Consider the following 22,454-nt stretch of genomic DNA (forward strand, 5'->3'; position numbering starts at 1 on the left):
CAGCCTCGATTCCCCCATCCTCCTGCCCCCGCATTCCAGGGGGTCCCCTAATCCTGCTCATTTGTCCCTGACTCTTGAATCTGCCACCTCTTCTCCAGCGCCACCTCTGTGGCCCCAGGCCTGGTACCCACTGTGTTTCTCTGGGCCTCTGCTCCACCTTCCTGCCTCCAGCCTACCTTCTCCAGGACTCTCACAAGCACTTTCATCCATTCAACTCTGGCCGTCCAGAGTTCTCACCAGCCCAAGATAAAACCCAACCTCCCGAGCATGGATGTCAAGGGGTAGGCTGCCACCTCCCCATCCAGTCCCTTCTTCCCCCACCCCAACCTAAAGTTCCTTCCCTGCACATGCCAGCCGCTCTCAACCGCAGTTACTTTCTTCCTGGCACACCCCTGCACCCAACCCTGGGACCCTTTCCTAGTTACTGCATCCACTCCTATGCACACATACCCCCAGCTGGCTAGACTCCTCCCCGGCGTTTCCACAGCCCTGCCGCTGCACTTCATAGGGTTTTTTTGGCTGCGTCCGCGTTGTAGCACGTGGGATCTTTTGTTGCAGCACAAACTCTCTAGCTGTGGCCCGTGGGCTTAGTTGCTCTGTGGTATGTGGGATCTCAGTTCCCTGACCAGGGATCGAACCCATGTCCCCTGCATTGCACAGTGGATTCTTAACCACTGGACCACCAGGGAAATCCCTTAATAGAGTTTGTAATTGTCCACTTGTGTCTTTTCCCCTGACTAAACTCTAGCATCCTTTAGAATAGGGATGGTACTACCCTCATCCTCTGCCCCATCCTGGCATGATCTAGGTGATCAGTCAGTGTTTGTTGACTGAATAGTGGTAAATGAATAAATGAGTGAGTGTCAGATAATATTCTAAGCAATATATTTAAATACAGTTTTACAAAGGCTCCAAAATCTAGACCAATAATTGTTTGTTCCTCCATGTTTTGAGGTGGACAGGGCAGAGTTCCTCCTCATATTATAGAAATGAAAACCAAGTCTCATAAAGGCGATGAGCTCTATGACTTAGAAGTACTGAGACAGACTCAGAGTCCAGTTCTTTGGTGTGTAGTCTGGGCCCTTCCGGTCTCCAGGAGGCTGATGCGAGCTTGGGTTTTCCCTTGGCAGCAACATGGAAGCGTGTACTGGAAGACTGGGGCCAGCCAGGTGCTGACAAGCCTGTCCCCGGACCTTCCGTTGCGTGAGCAGCTACAGGTGAGTGTGGCCGGGTTGTGGGAGGCTGAGAAACTTCTACGGGAGGTGGTAGGGAAGAAGGGCTCCGAGCCCTGTAGGTCCTGAAGCCTAGGGCTTTTGGGCATTGTCAGGGGTGTGGGAACGTGGCTGAGCAGCAGTCCTGTGAGCATGGTCTGCCATGCACATCCCTGTGGTTGGGACAAAGGCTTGGGTGCTCACAGCCCTCATCACGTGGGTCCCTTGCAATCCAGCACGACTCTGGCAAGCTCCCTGCTCAAACTAGGGGACCTAGTGCCTCCCAGCGGTGCTGGTAAGGCAGGCTCTGGCTTCTTTTCTCCCAAGCTCCACATGCCCAGGCCAGCCTGCCCTTGGCTACAGCTCTGGCCCTCCGCCACTCCCTTCCTGTCTCTCCTGTTGCCTGTGGTGCTCAGGTACGCTTGCCAGAACCTTCTACCTAGAGTTTTCTGGGGAAAGACCCCGCCACCCAGGACAGACCAAGGTTTGGACATGAATGGCTTACCCATGGGTCTTCCAAGGTCACGTCCAGGGAAGAGACGTCCACTTCATCCCTGCTGTGCTGGGCAGTGTGGCCGCAGATGCCAGGTGGCCCCCAGGGTCAGCAGGCGGAGCTCACGCCTGTGCTCCTTCTTTCCAGGCCTGTTTCTCCATCAGCAACTGCCCGGTGTGGATGGACTCCAGCACCGCAGCCCAGTGCCGCCAGCTGGAGGCCGCCGTGGGCGGAGCCCAGGCTCTCAGCCTCCTCACCGGCTCCCGCGCTTACGAGGTGGGAGCGCCTGCCGTGATCTGGGGACAGGGGCTGGTCTAGGAGGAAGACCTGATTGGTGACCCTGGTCCCTTCTCCCTGGGGGTCTGGGAGGACACGCTGGTGACCTGCCCCTGTGGGAATCCTGGGAGGCCGTGTGGCTGCTGCCCCGTGGAGCCAGGCCCGGGCACTCTGACCCGTGGTTCTGAGCTAGGCCCTCTGCACTGCCCGTCCAGTGAGGGCAGGCCTGCTGCTGCTGCTCCCAGGTCAGAGCTGTGCTGTGTCTGTGGCTGATAGTGGCACCTCGATCTCAGCCTCTCTAACTTGGAGATACAAAGAGCACTTACATTTTGGGTAGTTTTGAAGCTGAAAGGCGTCAGCACTTACAGGCACTTGGTGCAGCTCCTGGGAAAGTAAAAAAAAAAAAAAAAAAAAATTGAGTACCTCTTTCTAATTGGCTTCAGCCACAGTCCCACCCCCTCCCACGGGGTGGCTGCTCTTGGCTCAGCCAGGCTCATGCCACCCGCCCTGGAGTAGAGGTTCGGGGGATAAGACTGACCCTATTTGGGTCGCCTGAGGTAGGAAGGATGTGGGTTAGGAAAATACGTGAGTCTCCTGCATGGGTGCCTTTGGTCAGAGCAGACATCCTGCCACATGAGAAGTGAGATTATTACCAAGGGTGTTCAACAGAAATCAAACATTTCCAGATTTCAGGAACCTTCTTACGCTCTTATTCAGAGCCTGCTATGCTAACTCTGTCAGGACTTTATGGAGTTGATCATTCTCCATAGGATATGGGTTTTTAAGCACTTGCACTCTTTTTCCAGCGATTTACAGGAAACCAGATTGCAAAGATTTACCAGCAGAACCCCGAGGCCTACTCACACACAGAGGTTGGTTAAACGTTCCTCTTTGATTACAAATCAGGGTCGAATTCTTTCTATAATTTTGCATAAATATACATGTCATGTACATGGGCTAAAAACATTGATGAGCAGACGTTAAGAATGATATGTGCTCAATTTGCTTTTATTCTCATTGTCAGGCTTTTTCCAAAGAAGAGGGAAAGAATGGAATTGTAGGAAAGAAAAGTCAGGGACTTTCCTGACTAGAAGGGTAGAAGTCAGGGTCAGAGTGGGAGCAGGGGGCCTGGTGTCTTCTGGGGACCACCTGAGTAGATCTGGGTGCCCTTCATCTCTGTCTCCTCAATTTCCTGGGCTTCCCCGGTGGGTCAGCAGTAAAGAATCTGCCTGCAATGCAGGAGACCTGGCTTCGCTCCCTGAATCAGGAAGGTCCCCTGGAGAAGGAAATGACAACCCACTCCAGTATTCTTGCCCGGAGAATCCCAGGGACAGAGGAGCCTGGTGGGCTATAGTCCATGGGGTTGCATAGGGTTGGACCTGACTGAGTGACTAACACTTTTACTTTTGGGTTCAGTATCCTATCGTTGATGCAGGATGCCTAACAGGCGCTTGATAGGTGTGGAGTCTCTGTTTTCTTATGAAATTTGTGAACCTGGACCAGTGTGTCTCTAGCTGTGGCCCTTCAACCAGAACCTGTATCCCAGGAACCCAGGTTCCATTCCTTGAGCCATAGTTGCTGAAAGCCAGAACTTAATGCCACCTGAGAAGCAGCTCAACAGCCTGGCTAGTGATACTCATCTCTAAGTAATTAGAAAATGATCAGCTTGTGTTAAACCATGCTGCTTTTTTAATCTTAGCATGCAGTTTACTATTTAGTGAGTCGAGGTTCCAGATTATTCTGCAGTGTTAGCTATTAATGAAGGTTTTGAGTGGAGGGGATGATAAAACTTCTCCAGAGTCTGTGTGTAGAACAGAGGTGGCCCGATTGTGAACAGGAGGTGTTGGCATTCTCTCCTCTGATCCAAGTGCCTGTGATTCCCATGTGGAAGCACAGACCCTCAGGGTGACATTTGAAATCAATTATCGGTTCCTCCCATTCATGTTTGGGGTCTCTGGCTTCCAAAGGGGATGGCTTTCACTTCTACTCATTCTGAACCCCTGAAACTGTCTTGGTTGGTTCTGAATTCTGTGGCCATACATCTACTTCCTCTGTGAATGGAAGCCATAGAAATGGAGGAAGGAAATCAGGGCACCACACTCCCTGGCACATGGATTCCGGTGAAAACTGCCTTCCCTCAGGGTGGCGTCTTCATACGGTTTTGGTATTGTTGTTTGGCTGCACTGCGAGGCTTGTGGGACCCTTAGTTCCCTGACCAGGGATTGAACCCAGGCCCCTAGCAGGGAAAGCCCGGAATCCTTACCACTAGACCACCAGGCAACGCCTTTTTCCCCTTGTAATTGTTGAACCTGGCCGATTGATGACTTGTCAGAAACCGCAGAGCAAGGGGCTTTCCTAAGGAGTCACCGCTTGGTGTCCCCGCCACTCCAAATGCCCTGCGAGACCGAGGCATCCTCCGGCCTCTCACTGCTGGGGCGTCTTGCTCAGAGTTTCTACTTCCCTCCCCAGCTTAAAACCCTTGTCCTGTTGTGTGCGTGTCACAAGTAGTCGGTTGTTCATGAAAGTGAGTCATGAATCGCACGGTATCTTTGTCTTTCGCAGAGAATTTCCCTGGTCAGCAGTTTTGCTGCTTCTCTCTTCCTTGGGTCTTACTCCCCTGTTGACTACAGTGACGGTAAGTCCTCAGAGCCCAGCGATGGGCCTGTTCAGCAGGTGTGCGGCAGCGTGAACCGTATCCAGTCTTCCATCCTGTCTGTTGCCAAGAAGGGAGGGTATTAGTTATCTTTTGTGGGTAACAAATGAGCCCAGTGCTTTGCAGCTGAGGGCCATCAATGCTTATTATCTCACAGACTTTCTGAAAGTCAGGAATCAGTGAGTGGCTTGACTGGATGCTTCTGGCTCTGGGTCTCTGAGGAGGTGGCAGTCAAGCTGGCCTCCAGCATTGAGGTCACTTAAAGGCTTGACTGGGGTTGGAGGATCCTCTTCCAGGCCACACATGTGGCTGTTGGCCGGAGGCCTCAGTTCCTTGTCCTAACCCCCCCAACACCACCATATGGGAGCTAGATTTCACCCCAAGGGAAGGGAAAGAGAGATAGCAGCCAAGCAGAAGCTGCAGAGTTTTTACATGCTAATCTTGGGAGTGACGTGCATCACTCTGTCCCATCCCTGGGCACACAGACCTCTGGGTACCAGAAGGGACCACACGTGGTGTGCACAGTAGGGCAGGGGATGAACAGGCACCATCTTGTAGCCTGGCTCCCTCAGGAGTTATATTTTGAAGTTCTTGTTCACATTTGGAGAACTCAGGAGAGTGATGAGCTTCTGGAATCAAAACCCTGACAAAAATAAATGCAGATGATGCCAATGAGGAAGGAGAGCTGGGAGGAGCTTGCTGAAGTAGCTCTGGGTTGAGGCTAGAGCAGAAGGAGGGACCAAGGAGGGAGGAGGAGGCAGAGCAAGAGCCCAGGCCTGGGAGAGTGACCTTAGGAGACCCCTGGGACACTCCAAGTCTCTGGGAGTTCAGCTGAAGTGTGTGAGTGCTGTTGTGTGCCAGACACTGGTTTAGTTTACAAGGAGAGAGAGTAAAGTGACGAAGGAGTGCTCCCCAAGCTTTGCTCACGATCTGGAGAAGAAAAGCTTCCTCCTGCCCAGGAGCCCAGCTCCTTGGAGCTAGGCCAGCAGAGAGCTACACATGGAGCAGCCCGTTCCCACCGGTGTTCTCCACACGCAGCCGGGCTGCTGAGCGCTACCGGAGAAAGTTCCACTGCTGCTCTGGACACGACTGAGCTTCACCCTCAGCTGGGCCTCCACCCGTTCCCCTCATTGTCGCCTTAGAAGTCACCTACTAATTTACCAGTTGTCTAACCATCTCACATGGGGACAGGGCTCCAGCAGCACCCAGCCCACTGGTCTGAGGCAGGGTCCTCCTGGGCCCCAGGAAGAGGCCCATCCACCTGTGCTCTGGATTCTCCCCACTCTCCATCCTCAGGAGAAGTAGATTATTTTAGGGAAGAGTTAGCTGATCACCAGGGCTTCCCTGTTGGCTCAGACGGTAAAGAATCTGCCTGCAGTGCAAGAGACTGACCTTGGTTTGATCCCTGGGTCAGGAAGATCCCTGGAGAACAGTACGGCTCCCCACTCCAGGATTCTTGCCTGGAGAACTCTATGGACAGAGGAGACTGGCAGGCTACAGTCCCTGGGGTCGGAAAGAGTCAGACATGACAGAGTGACTTTCACACACACATAGCTGATCTTAGTGATGAGTATGAGGAAGTTTGGAGGCATCTGAGAACTTCCCTCGAAAAGTTAGATGTGATTGAGAAACCCACATTGGTGCCAGGGCTGCCTCAGAGCCTTGAACCCCAGGGGACACTCAGAGCCATCCTAGATGCTGCTGCTGGGAGCTGCCTCCCCTGACCAGGTCTTAGAGACCAGAGGCCCACTGCAGAGTGACCCAGAGCTGTTGTATACATTCCATCAGGGAAGAGCTCCAGGTACATGTTTGCTGTGAGAATGATCCACTCTTGGCTAGATTTGTGCATTTTTACAAAAGATTTTTTAAAAGATTTCTCTTGGAACTTCCCTGGCAGTCCAGTGGTTAAGACTCCACACTGCCAATAGAGGGAGCGTGGGTTTGCTCCTTAGCTGAGGAACTAAGACCCCACATGCCACAAAGTATGGCCCAGAAATTGGGGAAAAAAATGAATAAAGGACACATTTTTTAAAAAAAATTTGTTTTTTCCTTCTTGTATCCTTCCTTCCTTAGGTTCTGGAATGAATTTGCTGCAGATTCAGGACAAAGTCTGGTCACAGGCTTGCCTTGGGGCCTGCGCACCTCGCTTAGAGGAGAAGCTTGGCCGGCCGGTGCCATCCTGCTCCATTGTGGTAGGTCCCCTGCCCGGTGGCGAGGCTCACTGGAGAGCTGGTTTGCTGCTGGGGAAGTGGTATAGTACACACACACACCCCACCCCCGACACACACACATCCATCCATTTACACAAGGGCACGCACACTTGGAACTTTGTCTAGTACAAGATAAGTAGTTGACGTGAGTCAGTGCACAATGTCTGGATCCCTGCCTTGCATTCAGGTGCTCAGGCCTGGTTGCAGATTCCTGCCTCGTGGCGGGGGTGAGGGGGTGAGGGGGTGAGGGGGTGAGGGGGCTGGGGAGTGGACTTTGGAAAATTGCGCCCTGGAAAATAATTAGAATGGGAAAAGGATTGAAGGCATATGTTCTGGGTGATTGCACTCCTTAGGAAAAAATGCACAAGATGGAAATTTAAGGGATAGGGACCACCAATGAAGCTTGGGGCAGGCAGTCTGGAGAAAATAAAAAGAAGTGCCAATGATCTGGGGAGAGCACCGGCCCTGGAGCCGCACCGTCTGGGGTGGAAGTGGTCTCTGCTGCTAACCGCCTTTGTGACCTTGTGCCTGTTTCCTCTTCACTTCCACTGTCTCTGGAGCGGTAGGAACGCTACTACTTTCTATCTGTCAGGCTGTTGTGCAGAATGAATGAGGTGATACATGTAATATACTTAAGATGGTGCTTGGTCCCAGGGCTAATATGAAGAACACTTGGGATAGCCACATGCAGAAGAATGAGACCGGACCACTGTCTTACTCCAGATACAAAAATTAATCCATAATGGATTAAAGGCTTGAATCTAAAATTTGAAACCGTAAAACTCTGAGAAGAAAACAGGTGGTTAGCTCCTTGATACTCATCTTGGCAGAGATTTTTTTTGCATTTGAAACTAAAAGCAGGGGACTTTCATGGTGGTCCCGTGGCTAAGACGGCACATTCCCAGTGAAGGGGGCCCAGCTTCAAACCTGGTCAGGGAACCAAATCCCACCTGCCACAGGTAAGAGTTTGCATGCCACCAAAATGAAGATTGAAGATCCAGTGTGCTGCAACTAACACTTGGCATAGCCAAATAAATATTAAGAAAAAAACCCTAAAAGCAGAGACAACTAAAGCAAACCCAACAAATATAACTACAGCAAAATAAAAAGCTTCTGCACAGCAAAGGAAACCATTAACAAAGTGAAAAGGCAGCCTACCAACTGGGAGAAAATATTTGCAAAATCTACATCTGCTTCCCTGGTGGCTCAGATGATACAGAATCTGCCTGTAGAGTGGGAGAGCTGGGTCCAGTCTCTGGGTGGGGAAGATCCCCTGGAGGAGGGCATGGCAACCCACTCCAGTATTCTTGCCTGGAGAATCCCATGGACAGAGGAGCCTGGCGGGCTACAGTCCACGGGGTCTCAAAGAGTCAGACATGACTGAGCAACTAAGCATACATATCTGATAAAGGGAACGATTCGGTGAAAGAACTTTAACCATCCGTGTGGCACCCATGTTCAGCATAGCCACTGTCCATGCTCTGGTTTCTCCTAGTTGGCCAACTGAGTTCTTAGAGCACCCTGCACTCGGCCATTTGGTGGGAAGCACCTTCCCCACACCAGAACAAGTGGAAGCGCTGAGTGGGGCAGAGTGTTAGCTGTGAGGGAGACCAGAGCCCATGGAGAACCAGGCTACCACGAGTCCCTCCTGTTGGCAGTTCCAGCCATGGAAACACTTATCTATCAACAGGAGGAGCTGAAAACAGCCTTTGCCACCACGAGCAGAATGTCAAAGCCAGATCGTCATCATCATCCCGAGGGTGGGCTTCCCAGGTGGCTCAGTGGTAAAGAACCCGCCTGCCAATGCAGGAGACATGGGTTTGATCCCTGGGTCAAGAAGATCCCCTGGAGGAGGAAATGGCAACCTGCTCCAGTATTCTTGCCTGGGATAGAATGACCATGGGATGGTTAAGTGTCAGACGCGACTGAGCACGCACATATCACCCAGAGGGTGCCGTGAAGCCAGCACACAGAGCTAAGGGTGTCCTGCTCCATAGAAGCAGACAATTCAGAACCCAGGCAGGCTGATGCACAGCAGAAAGGGAAAAAGGAAGGGCGAACAGAAAACAGCCAAACCTCTGGGACCGGTGTTGCACACGGCTCTTAGTTTCCAGTCGATGGAGAGCAGTGTTTTGTCCACGGCAGCCAGCTTTGTTTGCCTTACACCAAGAACACATGCCTCCAAGAGGGGCCTCGTGCAGACGCGAGCAGCTTGAGGAACAGAAAAGAACTGATTTGGAAAAGTGTGTTTTCGTTTGAAACATATGTACCCACGTGATGGGGGGAAACAAGGAAAATTCATGTTTTCTGTCATCTCTTTTTCTGAAGGTGGTGCCCAGATGGCTTTCTCTCCCCTTCTGCAGGAAGATTTTTGGAGATGTCATGTAGCGACGCCTCCGCCTCGCAACCTCCCAGCCCACCTTTTTCGCCAGGAGTTGTGGCCTCACGTGTCCCTTGGCAGCCTCCTGCCTGAGCTGTAGCTCATTTCCCTCTTCTGCCCTGGGGGCTTCTGGAACTCTGCAGCTGTGCTCTGCCAGCCTGGGGGATCGGGGTTAACCCCCCCCCCACACACACACCTTTCTCCTGTGAGGAGCTGTGCAGAGCTGCTCCCTGTCCCACCTGCAAGAGGACAGCCTGCCTCAAATGCTGCCCAAGCCAGCACCGGCTCCCCAGAGTACCCTTCCGTTTCATTCTTTCAACCCCCACCCTCATTTCCTGGGGTCACTTCCCCAAATAAGCCACCTGCACAAGCCCTGACTCAGACTCTGTTCTCTGAGGCAACCCAGGCCAAGACATTTATCTCCCAGGCTTTATTCTCGTGGAAATCCGAAATGTTGTTGGATGGAGCAAAGTGGTCTTCCCAGACAGTGGGAAATCCCTTTTCTAAAAGTTTTTCTGGCTGTGCCACTGGGCATGTGGGATCTTAGTTCCTCGACCAGGGAGCTAATTCACGCCCCCTGCAGTGGAAGGGTAGATTCTTAACCACTGGGCCACTAACGAAGTCCCGGAAATCTCATCATTTATTTTAAATTTTTGGAATAAGAGAAAGTCAGGGAAAGGAGAGGGTGGGGTCGGGGAGCTTTCTTTTCATAACTATGCTTTCTAAAGACTGTAGGTCTGTCTAGAAGGTATCCCTGCCCTCTGATCCCACAGGAAGTCTCGAAGGGGCCCTGAGAGCTTTGGTTCCTGGTGGAGGCTCTTCCCCCACGGCGCCTTTCCTTGGTTTATTTTCTTTAGAACATTGACCTCTGCGTATGCATGTCTGATTGCTCATGATCTGATTGCTGGGCTGTTAGAGCATGTGTGTAAGGCATTATCTATTTCCACAAGTTTGTTTAATAATTTTTAATGTAACATCCGGAATTTGGGGCTTACAAAGCGAGCCCACGTTGGGGGCAGTTTTATTCTAGCTGCCTTGACTCTCAAAATCAAGCGTGCCTTGAGGCAGTGAGACAACTTTGTGTTCATGGTTCCAGCCCCGTGCTGGGCTCCGCTGGTGTTCTGTGAACAGGACGTCCCAGCTGTGATGAGCCTCTCGGCCCCACCCAGGCCTGTTGCTTTCCCGTGGCCTGAAGGTGGGCAGCTGTGCCAAGCAGGTGGGATTTGCTTCTGTAGAACACACTTGCTTTCTCTCCTCAGGGAGCCATCTCTTCCTACTTTGTCCAGCGCTATGGGTTTCCTCCAGAATGCAAAGTGGTGGCCTTCACTGGGGACAACCCAGGTGAGTACCTCTTGGGACTTCACCCCCCCAGTAGCCTGCTTTGGTCCTTGCTGAACACTGGCGAATGCCAACCAACCTCCTGGGGAGGCCTGTCTGGTAGGCCCTCTCTCCGTAGCCACCTGCTCCCCTGCTCGCCTGAACACTGACTCCTTATACCTGCCCTGCCTTGGCCCTGGCTGTACCCACAGGGTACAGGTACCCACCTGGGGCCACCCAGGGCTGCCCAGCAAGGTGAGAGCTGATCAGTGGAGGAAGACAGTCAAGCCCACCCTCCCTGACCTGCCTTTTCTGTTCCAAAGTAAGCCTCTCAGTTCCTCCACCTCTTCCTCCAGTACCCAGCGTTAAGACTCTCACCCCTTTTCTGACGTGTTGTTGTTCAGTCACTCAGCTGTGTCGGACTCTTTGCGACGCCGTGGACTGCAGCATGCCAGGCTTCCCTGTCCTTCACCATCTCCTGGAGCTTGCTCAAACTCATGTCCATCGAGTCAGTGATGTAGATACGACTTACTCCTCATCGAAGCCTCTTGGTTCCTCTTCCTCCTTCTCTTCTCTGGGGTTTCCCGACAGGTCTCTCAAGGAAGGCCAAATGGCCCCAGACTGCTGCCCCTCACCTCATCCTGGCAGCCCTTTCCTAATGAGCCACCAAATCAGGGTTGATGGAAAAAGTAAACAGAAATAGAATAAATGCAAATACAGTACCAACTTGAACTCAGAGGAAGGACAAATGATGAGCTAGTAGTGTAAGTGTAACTCAGGCATTGTTTGAACTTCAAACAACATGCTTTTTCAGTGTGTATCCCAAGTTATTTCTCTGAAATTGAAATGTGACTGAGTGCCCTGTATTTTATCTGGCAACTCTATGCCAAATTGCCACCCTGTGCAGCCATTCCTGCTCTAAGAAAGTGAGCCTGAGAGGTGCACATGAAAGGGTTTGGGCTGCTTTGTGGTGGAGGCTGGGGTCTGGCTTCAGCTTTCCCCCTGGCTTCCACACCCACAGCCTCCCTGTACTTGCCTCCTACTGGTTATGCAGATGAGGATGTGGACGGCAAAAATGAAGTAAAAAGAGGCACTTGTGTTTAGGAGTGGAGCTGTGTGCCTAAGAATGGAGCTGAAGGTCTTGTTAAAATGCACGCGTCGTCACAATGTGTCGTGTGTTAAGTCGCTTCAGTCGTGTCTGACTCTTTGTGACCCCATGGACTGTAGCCCATCAGGCTCCTCTGTCCATAGAATTCTCCAGGCAAGAATACTGGAGTGGGTTGGCATGCCTCCTCCAGGGGGTCTTCCCAACCCAGGGATTGAGCCCGTGTCCCTTATGTCTCCTGCTTCGGCAGTGGGTTCTTTACCGCTAGTGCCACCTGGGAAGCCCTTCATCATAATGATGCTATTAAATTCCATATTGCCTGCAGTATCTGTGTGTACTTTTGTGACCAGGAGAAAAAAGCATTTAAGTTGCCATTACTGCTGTTTCTGTCCCCAGTATAAATAGCACTTATGGTGCTCCGAGGTCTGCTCTGGGCCCGTCTGCTTTGGAGCTGGGGGCACGTGAGCATGTCCCTGCCACCGTGTGGTTGCGTCAGTGTCCTGGCTGTGTCCCCTCCCTTCCAGGGTGACCACCACTCTGGCATCTGCTGGGAGCTCCCAGGACCCAGACGAGGGCCGCCCTGTCCCTGAGCAGATTCTCTAGCCCTTTGCACAGAGCCCTTTTGTCAAGGCACAAACCCAGACTCAGAGCAGGTTTTGGGGAAGGGCCCCTCATGTTCCTTAGGGGCCTGAGATGAGGTGAGACGGAGGCTGGTGGACATTGACCCAGTTCCTGCAGCAGCGAGGTGTGAGGCCTGTCCTCCTGGCGCTAGTTTGAGAGGCAGCTCTGGGCTGCGACGGGCGTGTTCTGGTGCCCAGGCTTCCCCGGGGATGCCAGGCCCCCAGTTCCTATCTATCCTAAAGGTTGAGGGGCCCAGTCTCCCTCAGAAAAGAGCAGCTGGTGCGCAACTCAGGACAGCCCTACACTTTGCGGGCCAGGTTTGTTTTCTTTTAAAATGGAAATAACTTCATCAAGTCTCATTAGAAGAAAAATATAACTATATATATTTTCATATTGGAATATAGTTCATTTGCAACGTTGCGTTACTTTCAGACGTCCAGCAAAGTGATTTAGTTATACGTAGACATGTATCTTTTTCAGAGTCTTTTCCCATATAGGTTATTACAGAGTGTTAAGTAGAGTTCCCTGTGCTTCCTTGTTGCTTGTCTATTTTATGTATATTAATGTGTGTATGTTAATCCCAACCTCCTAATTTATCCCCTCTCCCCTTTCCCTTTCGGTAACCTTGAGTCTTTTTAGAAAAATGTATATTCTTAGGCCTACTCTATCAACTAGAAGAATGTCAGGGAAAATAATGGGCCTGCTTTTTTACCGCTGAAACATGAGCTTCTGGGCAAGTTTGAGAAGGAATGACAAAGAAGCAGCTTTTTAAACCTTCCTTTGGGGCTTTGCTTTCAGGTTGAATGTTGGAAGTACCAGGCAGGTAGCCCTCAGCCAGTCCCTCCCTAAGTCTGACCTTCACTCTCCTGCCACCTCAAATAATGTGTTAGTCTTACGCTTTTTTCTTGTATACCAGGGATACCTCTTCATTGCAGGAACAGATTTTAAGTACTGACAAACCAAGGGAAGAATGTAAAAAAATCATCCACGATCCCTTAATCCAGAGATAACCACAATTAAAATTTTGAGGACTAGTCCTTCTAACTTTCTTTTTCTGTGCCCATAAATAACACATTTTAATCAACCAAGGCAGTGTTTTTGTGAACTTCGTATGTGGTTGTCTTGGGTTCCACTGCTCTGGCATTCAGTTCACCAGTCTCCCTCGGATGGAAGTGAAAGGTGAGGTAGGAATGGCTTTTAGTATTTAGACAGTGCAGACATTGTCCTGTCCCTTGTCCCTGCAGGCTTAGAGGTGGGATTTCTGAGTCCAGAGCTCTGACAGCTGGTGTATCAGTGAGCAAGGCAGATAAACAAGCTGCCATGGGCCTCATGTCAAAGGGAACAGTCAACATAATCTTGCCCCTTTCCTTCCCAGCTGAGGTCGGGGACAGCCCCATACTCAGGCCTCACCTTGTGTGTCCTAACAGAGGGTGGGGACTGTGGATCCCTGTAGATGCAGCTTCTGAGCCCAATCAGAGGCCTGGAGCACAGAAACCCCAACTTCTGGCCTTGGTTGCTGTCATTTGGTCCCTCAGTCTGACTCTTTGTGAGCCCAGGCCTCCCTGCCCCTCCCTATCTCCTGGAGTTTGCCCATGTTCATGTCCATTGAATCTGTGATGCCATCCAACCATCTCATTCTCTGTCGCCCTCTTCTTCTGCCTTCAGTCTTTCCCAGCTTCAGGGTCTTTCTCAGTGAGTTAGTTCTTTGCATCACGTGACCTAAGTATTGGAGCTTCAGCTTCAGCATCAGCCCTTCTAATGTGTATTCAGGGTTGATTTCTTGTAGGATTGACTGGTTTGATCTCTTTGCTCTCTAAGGGACTCTTCTTCAACACCACAGTGCAAAAGCATCAGTTGTTCGGTGCTCAGCCTTCTGTATGGTCCAAGTCTCACCTCCTGGCCTTTGGGGCGTCCTTGGCCCTCATCCCACCCTGCTCCTGCCTCTCTCTCAGCTTGTAGGCTGGGGTTGGAGGTGGGGGCTTCACTCCATCTGAGGGAGGTGACTGGTTTGCTAAGTGGCTCCCTTGCGACCTCCAGCTAACCACAGGCTCCCCTCCCGTTCTCAGCTTCCCTGGCAGGCATGAGGCTGGAGGAAGGTGACATTGCGGTAAGGTGACCTCTCCCTCCCAGAGGCGGGGTCAGCTCCTGCCCCAGGGGACGAGGGTACTGGGTGTCAGCAGTATCCTATCAGTGGGGCATCCAGGGTCAAAAGGCAGCTGAGGGAGGGGAGAGGGAGACCCAGGCCACAGGACCTGCCCACAGCTCCTCTCTTAGGAGGTCAGTTGCCTGTGCTGAGTAGACAGGTCCCCTGCCTGCCTTGACAGTGAGCACAGGCAGAAGGGTCAGACCTCGGGCCAGAGGACTGTGAGCCCTCCAGGCGATAAAGACATAACCCAGACCCTTCTGCTTCTAGTGGGAAACCAGTCGTCACCTGATCCATGACTTAGAGGTAGTTGTAGTAAGTTCTAGAAAAACAGCCCACGGAATTCGTGCTAGCTCGAATCTGGGGAGCTGACTTTGGATTTTGGTGTGGGAGGGTCAGCAGAGGTTTCGCTGAAGAAATGGCATTTAATCCAAGGGTCTGCAGCCTGGACAGTGAAGCGAGGAGGGGGTCAGGGCGGCTCTGCTGGAGTGCCAGAGGTGGAGCCGCCTCACTTCTGCCTGTCTCTCTCCAGGTCAGCCTGGGCACCAGCGACACGCTGTTCCTCTGGCTCCAGGAGCCCACGCCTGCCCTGGAAGGCCACATCTTCTGCAACCCGGTTGACCCCCAGCACTACATGGCACTCCTGTGGTAGGCTGGGTGTGGGGGAGGAGGTGTGGGCAGGGCTGGCACCGTGTGGAGCCCCCGGGGCATTCCACTGAGCAGGCTCTGGGGGCACCTGAGACCCCAGGGACTCACTGGGTCTTGCCGAGAGCAGAGTTGGTGTTGGGGTGCGGTGGGGGGAAGCGCCCAGGACCTGAAGTCTCTCCCAAGCCCAGGTACAAATTCCATCCCCAACACCTGTATTGCGTGTGGCCTGAGGTAGACCCCAGAGCATATCTTAGCCACATTTTGCCCATGAAATGGGAGGATCAAGAGGTTTACTTCATAGTGATGTTACGATGTATCTGGCACATGGTGGACCTTCAACCAATGGCAGTAAGGGCATCCTGCCTCCTGACAGTTCTCATGAAAGGGGTTTGTTCTGCATCTTCCAAACAGGCATTTGGCGACCTGCTGGAAGCTACCAAGAGAAGGTTTTTAGCCTTTAAGCTCCAGGAACCACTGGAGAATATGTCAGTCTAGTAAATCTGGCCAGTTCTGCCCATTGTCCAGAGGGTACAATGTGCCGAAACCACAGCTCTGTCTCTCCCTGGGACTCTTTCGTGGCAGCCTCCTCTGTAGACAGAGCCCCCAGGACAAGTGCATTTTCTGGTGACTCCTGGGGAGGTGCACCGGGCTTGCTACATGAGGCGGAACCTCAGGTCCTTGCTGTGCACTGGCTGGGGTGGGGTCCAGCCTGACCTGCAGCCCCTCTACCTGGGACTCTTCCCCAAAGCCCGTGGATCCACTCAGAACAGACCTAGCACCTCCCTCAGGGTTGTGTGTGCACTTCTGCAGCTTTAAAAACGGCTCCCTGATGAGAGAGAAGATCCGTGATGAGTCTGCTTCTGGTTCCTGGAGCAAGTTCTCCAAGGCGCTGCAGTCCACAGGGATGGGGAACAGCGGAAACCTGGGTAGGCTGCTGAGCGGGCCTGTGAGGGAACAGCTGCTGGGGGGGCAGGACAGGGCCGGGGATGAGCCAAGGGGAGCCCTGACTGTCTCCACTTCTGCTCTATGGGCCCTAAAACTCATGTGGGACCCCCCCGATCTGAGTGAGGCGGGGAGCGGCAGACCAGGCCAGAGCTGCATCTTCTGTGCCCTGGAAGCTCCTGGTGACAGCATCAGAGGTGGCAGCCACAGTGTCTGCTCTGCCCCGGTGCATCCCCACATGCAGCTTTCTGCCCCAGACACCAGGTCCTGTTAGGAAAAGTGCCCCGCCCTGGGGCAGGCCATCTGAGCAGGGAGGGAACATGCCTCCCTGGGTCAAACCTATGCTGGCATTTTAGGTAGGGTTAGTTGGACAGCCAGCTGCCCCCTGGCTTGGGCTGCCAGGTGAGTGTAGGAAGAACTGTCTCCATGAGGAGCTAGCCTAGGCCTTTCCAGTTTCCCTCTGTCTTGCTGGAGAGAAGGACCTTAGAATATTCACAGTCTCCTCCAGGGAATGGGAGGCCCAGGGAACAGGGATGTAGGGTCATTTCACCCTGCTTTTTTCCAAAGCTGTTGAGAAGCTGATCTTTTATTTTTGACCACTGATAGCTAATCTTTTCCTGGTCTTGTTTCAGGTTTTTATTTTGATGTCATGGAAATCACCCCAGAAATTATTGGGCGTCATAGGTTTACTGCAGAAAACCATGAGGTATGTATGTTATTGGTCAATTGAGCTACGTTGACTCCATTTTTGACTATTAAATTTTTCAAAATACCTATGAAATTATGCTAGCTTTAGGGACCTCATTCATTTAATCAGCCAGTGATAAAACAAATACTTGAAAAAAAATTTTGATTTGAGGTGTAGTTGATTTGTAATATTGTGTTAGTTTCAGATGTGCAGCACAGCGATTCAGTTTTTCTTCAAATTATATTCTGAAAAAATATGTAACCTGTATATATTTTATAGGTTATTACGTGATATTGACTATGATTCCCTGTGCTTTACAGTAAATCCTTGTTACTTATCTATTTTATGTACAGTAGTTTGTATCTGCTAATCCCATAAGCCGGAGATTAATCCCATACAGACTGAGCCTGAGCTCTCCCATGCTCTGACTCCCCAAGTCCACTTTGGGGTGAGTGAGGCCATGAGTGCACGTGTGTGTGTGTGTGTGTGTGTGTGTGTGTGTGTGTTTGACAGGCAAAGTCAGTGGTTCAAGAACACCACTTATGGGTGAGCTCCAGTGGAGGTCTGTCATGAGCACCAGATCTGGGCTATTGTTTAAAAACACCACACACACACACACACACACACATACCCACAGACACACACATACACACCACACGCATACACACACACACACACACACACACACACACACGCACACACACAGAGTGAGTGGACAATGAGAGCTCTTCACTCTGTCCACTTTCTCCTGGAGACAGGTCTCGGCATTCCCCCAGGATGTAGAGATTCGAGCACTGATCGAGGGACAGTTCATGGCCAAGAAGATTCATGCTGAGGCGCTGGGCTATCGAGTCAGTAAGTGAGCTGCCAGGGGGCTGTGTTCTGGAGTGGGGTCCAGGGGTCCTGCTCACACACTGAGGTGCTTGAGACCCTTTCTGCCTTCACACCAGGCCTCATGGACACTCTTAAGGCTCCATCACGGGGTCCTTGTTTTTGCAGGAGGGAAATAGAGCCTGGACCTGGTGGGGGGATGAGGTGGACTCTTCCTGTGGGCAGGCATAGACTAGGAGGTGGGTTGTTCTTGCCTCTCTGCTCTGGCACCAGTGGCCTCATCTCCTGGCCAGGAACTGTAGGATTTGAGAGATCTGTCTATAACCCTCAGCCCCATCCTGCAGACAAAATGTCCTAAGCTTGGGATCCTGAGGACACAGGCAATGCGGGTGGCAAAGGTCTGGGGGGGGCCATCACTGAACCTTCACCTTCTGGGCACACCCCTGCCCGTGGGGCACAGCTCTGGGCATTTCAGCTTGAACAGGGAAGAGAGGGGATGTAGAACCACCGAGAGACCTGCAATGGAGAGGGCAGAACCAGGGCCGGGGCAGACCCACGGGAGGAAGGGACTTCTAAGAACTGAGCGATGGATGGGCAGCTTTAGGAGGTCAGTGAGTGCCCCTACTGATGTTGCCGGAATGGTCTGGGGGAGTCTGAAGGATGTTGGACCAGCTGACCACAGAGTCCAGGTTTCCGAGATGTATTTATCCCTCTGGGCAGCAGCTGTGGTCAACAGAAGGTTGAACCCCCTGGAATCCTCTCAGCTTGAGGGTCTCATGATACTTCTACCGACAATCCAAGTCCTGTGGAGTGTGTATTTTATGTCTTTGAACCTATCAGGTAAAAAGGACACTTTAAAAGTAGGCACTAGGTAAACCTTTTTGGAAACCCGTTAGGCAGCAGCTACTAAAGCTGCGTACAAACCCACCTGGCAACCTCACTTCCCGGTGGATGCAGGACAGAGATGTGGACACGTGTTCACTAAAGTCGTGCAGAAGGCCACTCCCCGGGGCCCTGTGCTTGACACCCCTGCTGGAAACAACCCAGTGTCTGTCGAAGGTAGGATAAATGCCTCGTGGTGTGTTCAGATGACATGATCCTACACAGAAATGAAGGTAAACCAGCCTCAACCAAGCACAGCAAAATGGATGCGTCTCACAAATGAAAACGCTGAGCAGAAGAAACCAACCCAAAAGTGTGTGACAGATTCTGTGTACAGCGGGTTCAAAAGCAGACGAAAGTGTCTGCTGTCGTTGGAAGTCTGGCTGGTTGGTAGTTACCTTCCGGGGGGCCATGATGCCTCTGGGGTGCTGGTGAGACTCTGTTTCATAGGTTATACAAGTGTCTTCAGTTGAAAACACGTCAGGCTGTCAGCATATGGTGCACATGTGCATTTGTTAGGATGTATACAGCTCAACAACATTTTTTTTTTCATTTTTAAAGATTTATTTATTTGGCTGCATCAGGTCTTAGCTGCAGCATGCAGGATCTTCATTTCAGCATGTGGAATCCTAGTTCCCTGACCAGGGAAGGAGCCTGAGCCCTCTGGATTGGAAGCGTAGAGTCTTAGCCATGGGACCATGGTGTTGGAGAAGACTCTTGAGAGTCCCTTGGACTGCAAGGAGATCCAACCAGTCCATTCTAAAGGAGATCAGTCCTGAATATTCATTGGAAGGACTGATGCTGAAGCTGAAACTCTAATACTTTGGCCACCTGATGCAAAGAACTGACTCATTGGAAAAGACCCTGATGCTGGGAAAGATTGAGGACAGGAGGAGAAGGGGATGACAGAGGATAGATGGTTGGATGGTATCACCAACTCAGTGGACATGAGTGTGAGTAAACTCCAGGAGTTGGCGATGGACAGGGAGGCCTGGTGTGCTGCAGTCCACGGGGTCACAAAGAGTTGGACACGACTGAGTGACTGAACTGAACTGAACTTTTATAAACAGTCCCACTCTTCCACCAAAAGTGTAAAAAGAAATTCCCCAAGGGTCTCCACAGGCTTCTAAGCTCCCTGAGAAGTGAGCCCAGGTGAGCAGGACAGGGCCAGAGCTGAGGTGGACATGAGTGAATGGCCGGAAGGGTTCTTTGGTCGTCAGCAGGGGGCACTTTGGGGGGCTGTCCCCACTGGCCCAGTATGTAGGGAGAGGCAGTGAGAGTGGAGAGACCTTCCTGGGCTCCAGGGGACTAGTGCAATCATGTCAGCATTCCCAGCCTCTGAAGCAATTCTTGTGCAAACAGCGTAAAGTTACTTATCCTCTTAGCAAGCTTAACAGGGTGAATCAAACCTGTCCTTCCAGCTCTGCTGAGCTCCTCTCAAAACAAGATCACATGAATGGACATGCTTGAACCTAAAAGGGCACAAGGGCTGCACGGACTGCAGGCATCATGTTCCCAGCTGAGCAGCTTGCAGGATCTTAGTTCCCAGACCAGGAATTGAACCCAGGTCCTGGCAGTGAAAGTGCTGGGTCCTAACCACTGGACCGCCAGGGAGGTCCCTCTCATTTCTGTATTGAACAGTCATAATCTCATTTTAATAATGTCTAAGAAGAATAAAAAGATGTCTGAAGTAAGACTGGCAATCATGATAATAGCAGGTGTCAGTATGTACCGAGTGTCTACTGTGTGCCCAGCCCGGTTCCTAAGCACTTTTATCTTTATTAACAGCAATATCTCTGGGGTGGATATCACTCCTGCTTCCCAAAGTAGGAAACCAAGGCTCAAGGTGTTGTGTCACTTGTTCCAGGCTGGCAGACCTTCTGAACCAAGCCACTCTGGTTCTAGACTCTAGATTCTTAACTACTGGGTTGCATCTGCTTCCTTTAAGGAATGATCCCTGTCTTGATATTTAGACACCAGGACACACATGCGCCCAGCTGGGCGGGGCCAACGCCATGGTTCCTTTTCAGCTTACGTTTCCACGTATGTTTCGTTATGTTTAGGTTGACTTATAAGAGCAACAAAGCCTTACGGACTTCCCTGGCGGTCCAGTGGTTCAGACTGTGCTTCCAGTGTGGAGGGCACGAGTTTGAAACTTGGTTGGGGAGTTAGGACCCCACATCTTGTGTGGTGCAGCCAAAAACTTTTTTTAAAAAAGCAGCCTTATAATAGCAAGTTTTGAAAATAAAGGAGAGAAAACCACCTATAATCCCATCTCATCTCCCTAACCACTCATGCAGTCTGGAAGCACTTTCTTTCAGTCCCCTTTATGAGCTTATTTTTATAAAGCCAGAGTCCTGTTCCCGTTTTACCTACAAAGGGTACATACAAACCCAAACTCTGTCAGAGCCTTCGTGGTGCTTTACATCGTGCCCAGCTGACTCCTCTTGCAGTCGTGAATGGAGTATGGTTTGATTTTCCAACATGGAATCACACGGGAACATCTACCCGTGTGTCCTGAATTGTTTTCTTAGCTGGCTGTCATCCCTTCCCCTCTTCCCAGCCCAGGCACTCTCTTCGTGGCCGAGGGCGAAGATGGGGGAGGCTGAGAGGGGCTTATAACATTTGTTTTCAAATACCTGCATAATAAATAAATGCCTTTTTATTGTAAAAGAGTCCTGTGACACAGGAGTTTAGGGATGAAAGCACTATGAGATTACAGAGCGCTCCCTCTGTTTTCCCGCCCTGCCCCAGCTTCCACATCACCACTTAGGCGGCCCGTGGGGGAGGCGTGGGGATGCTGAGGACTAGCTCTGCCTTTGGGACACCTTTTTCATACCAACACCACCTAATGCCTGGCAGGTTCTCTCTTCTGGTTGTTTATATGCCTCTGGAGGGTCATTACGCCACCTATCTTGTACTACAGGTATGGCAAGTCAGCGTTTAAGGGCTCATCTCATTCCAGAATTTATTTATACTTCTTTCCATTTACAACTTATTTGTGGGGGAGGAGGGCATGCCGCATGGCTTGTGGGATCTTAGTTCCCGACCAGGGATTGAACTCAGGCCCTTATCAGTAAAATTGCCAAGTCCTGACCACTGGTCCACTGGAGAATTCCCTGCGTTTACCACTTTTTGTTAGCATTAAATAAATATATATATTTTTTGCTTCAGCGGTCTCTCATTGTTACAGTACAAAGCATGTTCTTTCTTGGTCATCTCCATTTTAACCTGAAGTGGAACTATATGTCTTTTACTAGATGGCAGTTTATTATTTTTCATTGTGGAAAATATCTTGCATGCAGCAGAATATATGCTTCATACGGCTAACTGTAAAAACAGAGTAAAAAAATCAAACACCTGTTCATTGAGCACTCTGGTTAAGAAACACAACACCGAGGCTTCCCTGGTGGCTCAGTGGTAAAGAATCCACCTGGCAATGCAGGAGACATGGGTTCGATTCCTGGTCAACTGCTGAACCCGTACACCACAACCACTGAAGCCTGCAGGCCCTACAGCCCACGCTCCACACAAGTGAAGCCACCGCAACGAGAAGCCCTCGCACCGCAACTAGAGAAAAGCCCGTGCAGCAGCAAAGACCTAGCACAGCCAAACGTAAATAAATAAATACTTTTGAAAAGTTAAAAAAAAAACACAAAAAACCTCTGTCCTTGTACTCTGAAACAAATGACATCCAAAAAAAAAAAAGAAGTGCAACATTGCCAGGACCTTAGAACCGTCCTGTGTGCCCTCTTGCATCCCCAAGAGGTGGGTGAGGCAGTGGCCTCACAAGTCCACGTGGACAGAGCCAGCCTCAGATCTCCCCCCAAGCCCCGTGTGACAAGCAAGAGGCATTGACCCGACACTAGCCTTTTGTGGTAGAAGAACTCTGAACAACAGCCCTTTCTGCCTTGGGGAAATTGTCACGGCCATTTTTTTGTCTTGTTTTTTGTTTTTCCTTGCAGTGCCCAAGACAAAGATTTTGGCCACTGGAGGAGCATCTCACAACAGAGACATCCTACAGGTAAGTGCTGGTAGCAAGCTCTGCACTGGG

The 22,454-nt window shown here is 51.2% G+C and overlaps 1 protein-coding gene across 6 annotated transcripts in view; it reads left to right on the plus strand.

Annotated features, from left to right (window-relative positions):
* XYLB (xylulokinase) overlaps positions 1–22,454 on the plus strand; it is a 46,056-nt gene that overhangs the window by 7,452 nt on the left and 16,150 nt on the right. For all 6 annotated transcript variants that reach the window (XM_005222457.5, XM_024982662.2, XM_059879632.1 and 3 more), the window contains 12 exons: positions 1,131–1,217; positions 1,852–1,980; positions 2,787–2,852; positions 4,543–4,615; positions 6,707–6,825; positions 10,483–10,564; positions 14,333–14,373; positions 14,942–15,057; positions 15,868–15,983; positions 16,632–16,705; positions 17,446–17,542; positions 22,366–22,424. In XM_005222457.5, coding sequence (XP_005222514.1) covers positions 1,131–1,217; positions 1,852–1,980; positions 2,787–2,852; positions 4,543–4,615; positions 6,707–6,825; positions 10,483–10,564; positions 14,333–14,373; positions 14,942–15,057; positions 15,868–15,983; positions 16,632–16,705; positions 17,446–17,542; positions 22,366–22,424 — 1,059 coding nt within the window. The remainder of the gene's footprint in view (positions 1–1,130; positions 1,218–1,851; positions 1,981–2,786; positions 2,853–4,542; positions 4,616–6,706; positions 6,826–10,482; positions 10,565–14,332; positions 14,374–14,941; positions 15,058–15,867; positions 15,984–16,631; positions 16,706–17,445; positions 17,543–22,365; positions 22,425–22,454) is intronic.

Source organism: Bos taurus, chromosome 22 (assembly GCF_002263795.3).
Source record: "Bos taurus isolate L1 Dominette 01449 registration number 42190680 breed Hereford chromosome 22, ARS-UCD2.0, whole genome shotgun sequence".
Classification (NCBI taxonomy): Eukaryota; Metazoa; Chordata; class Mammalia; order Artiodactyla; family Bovidae; genus Bos; species Bos taurus.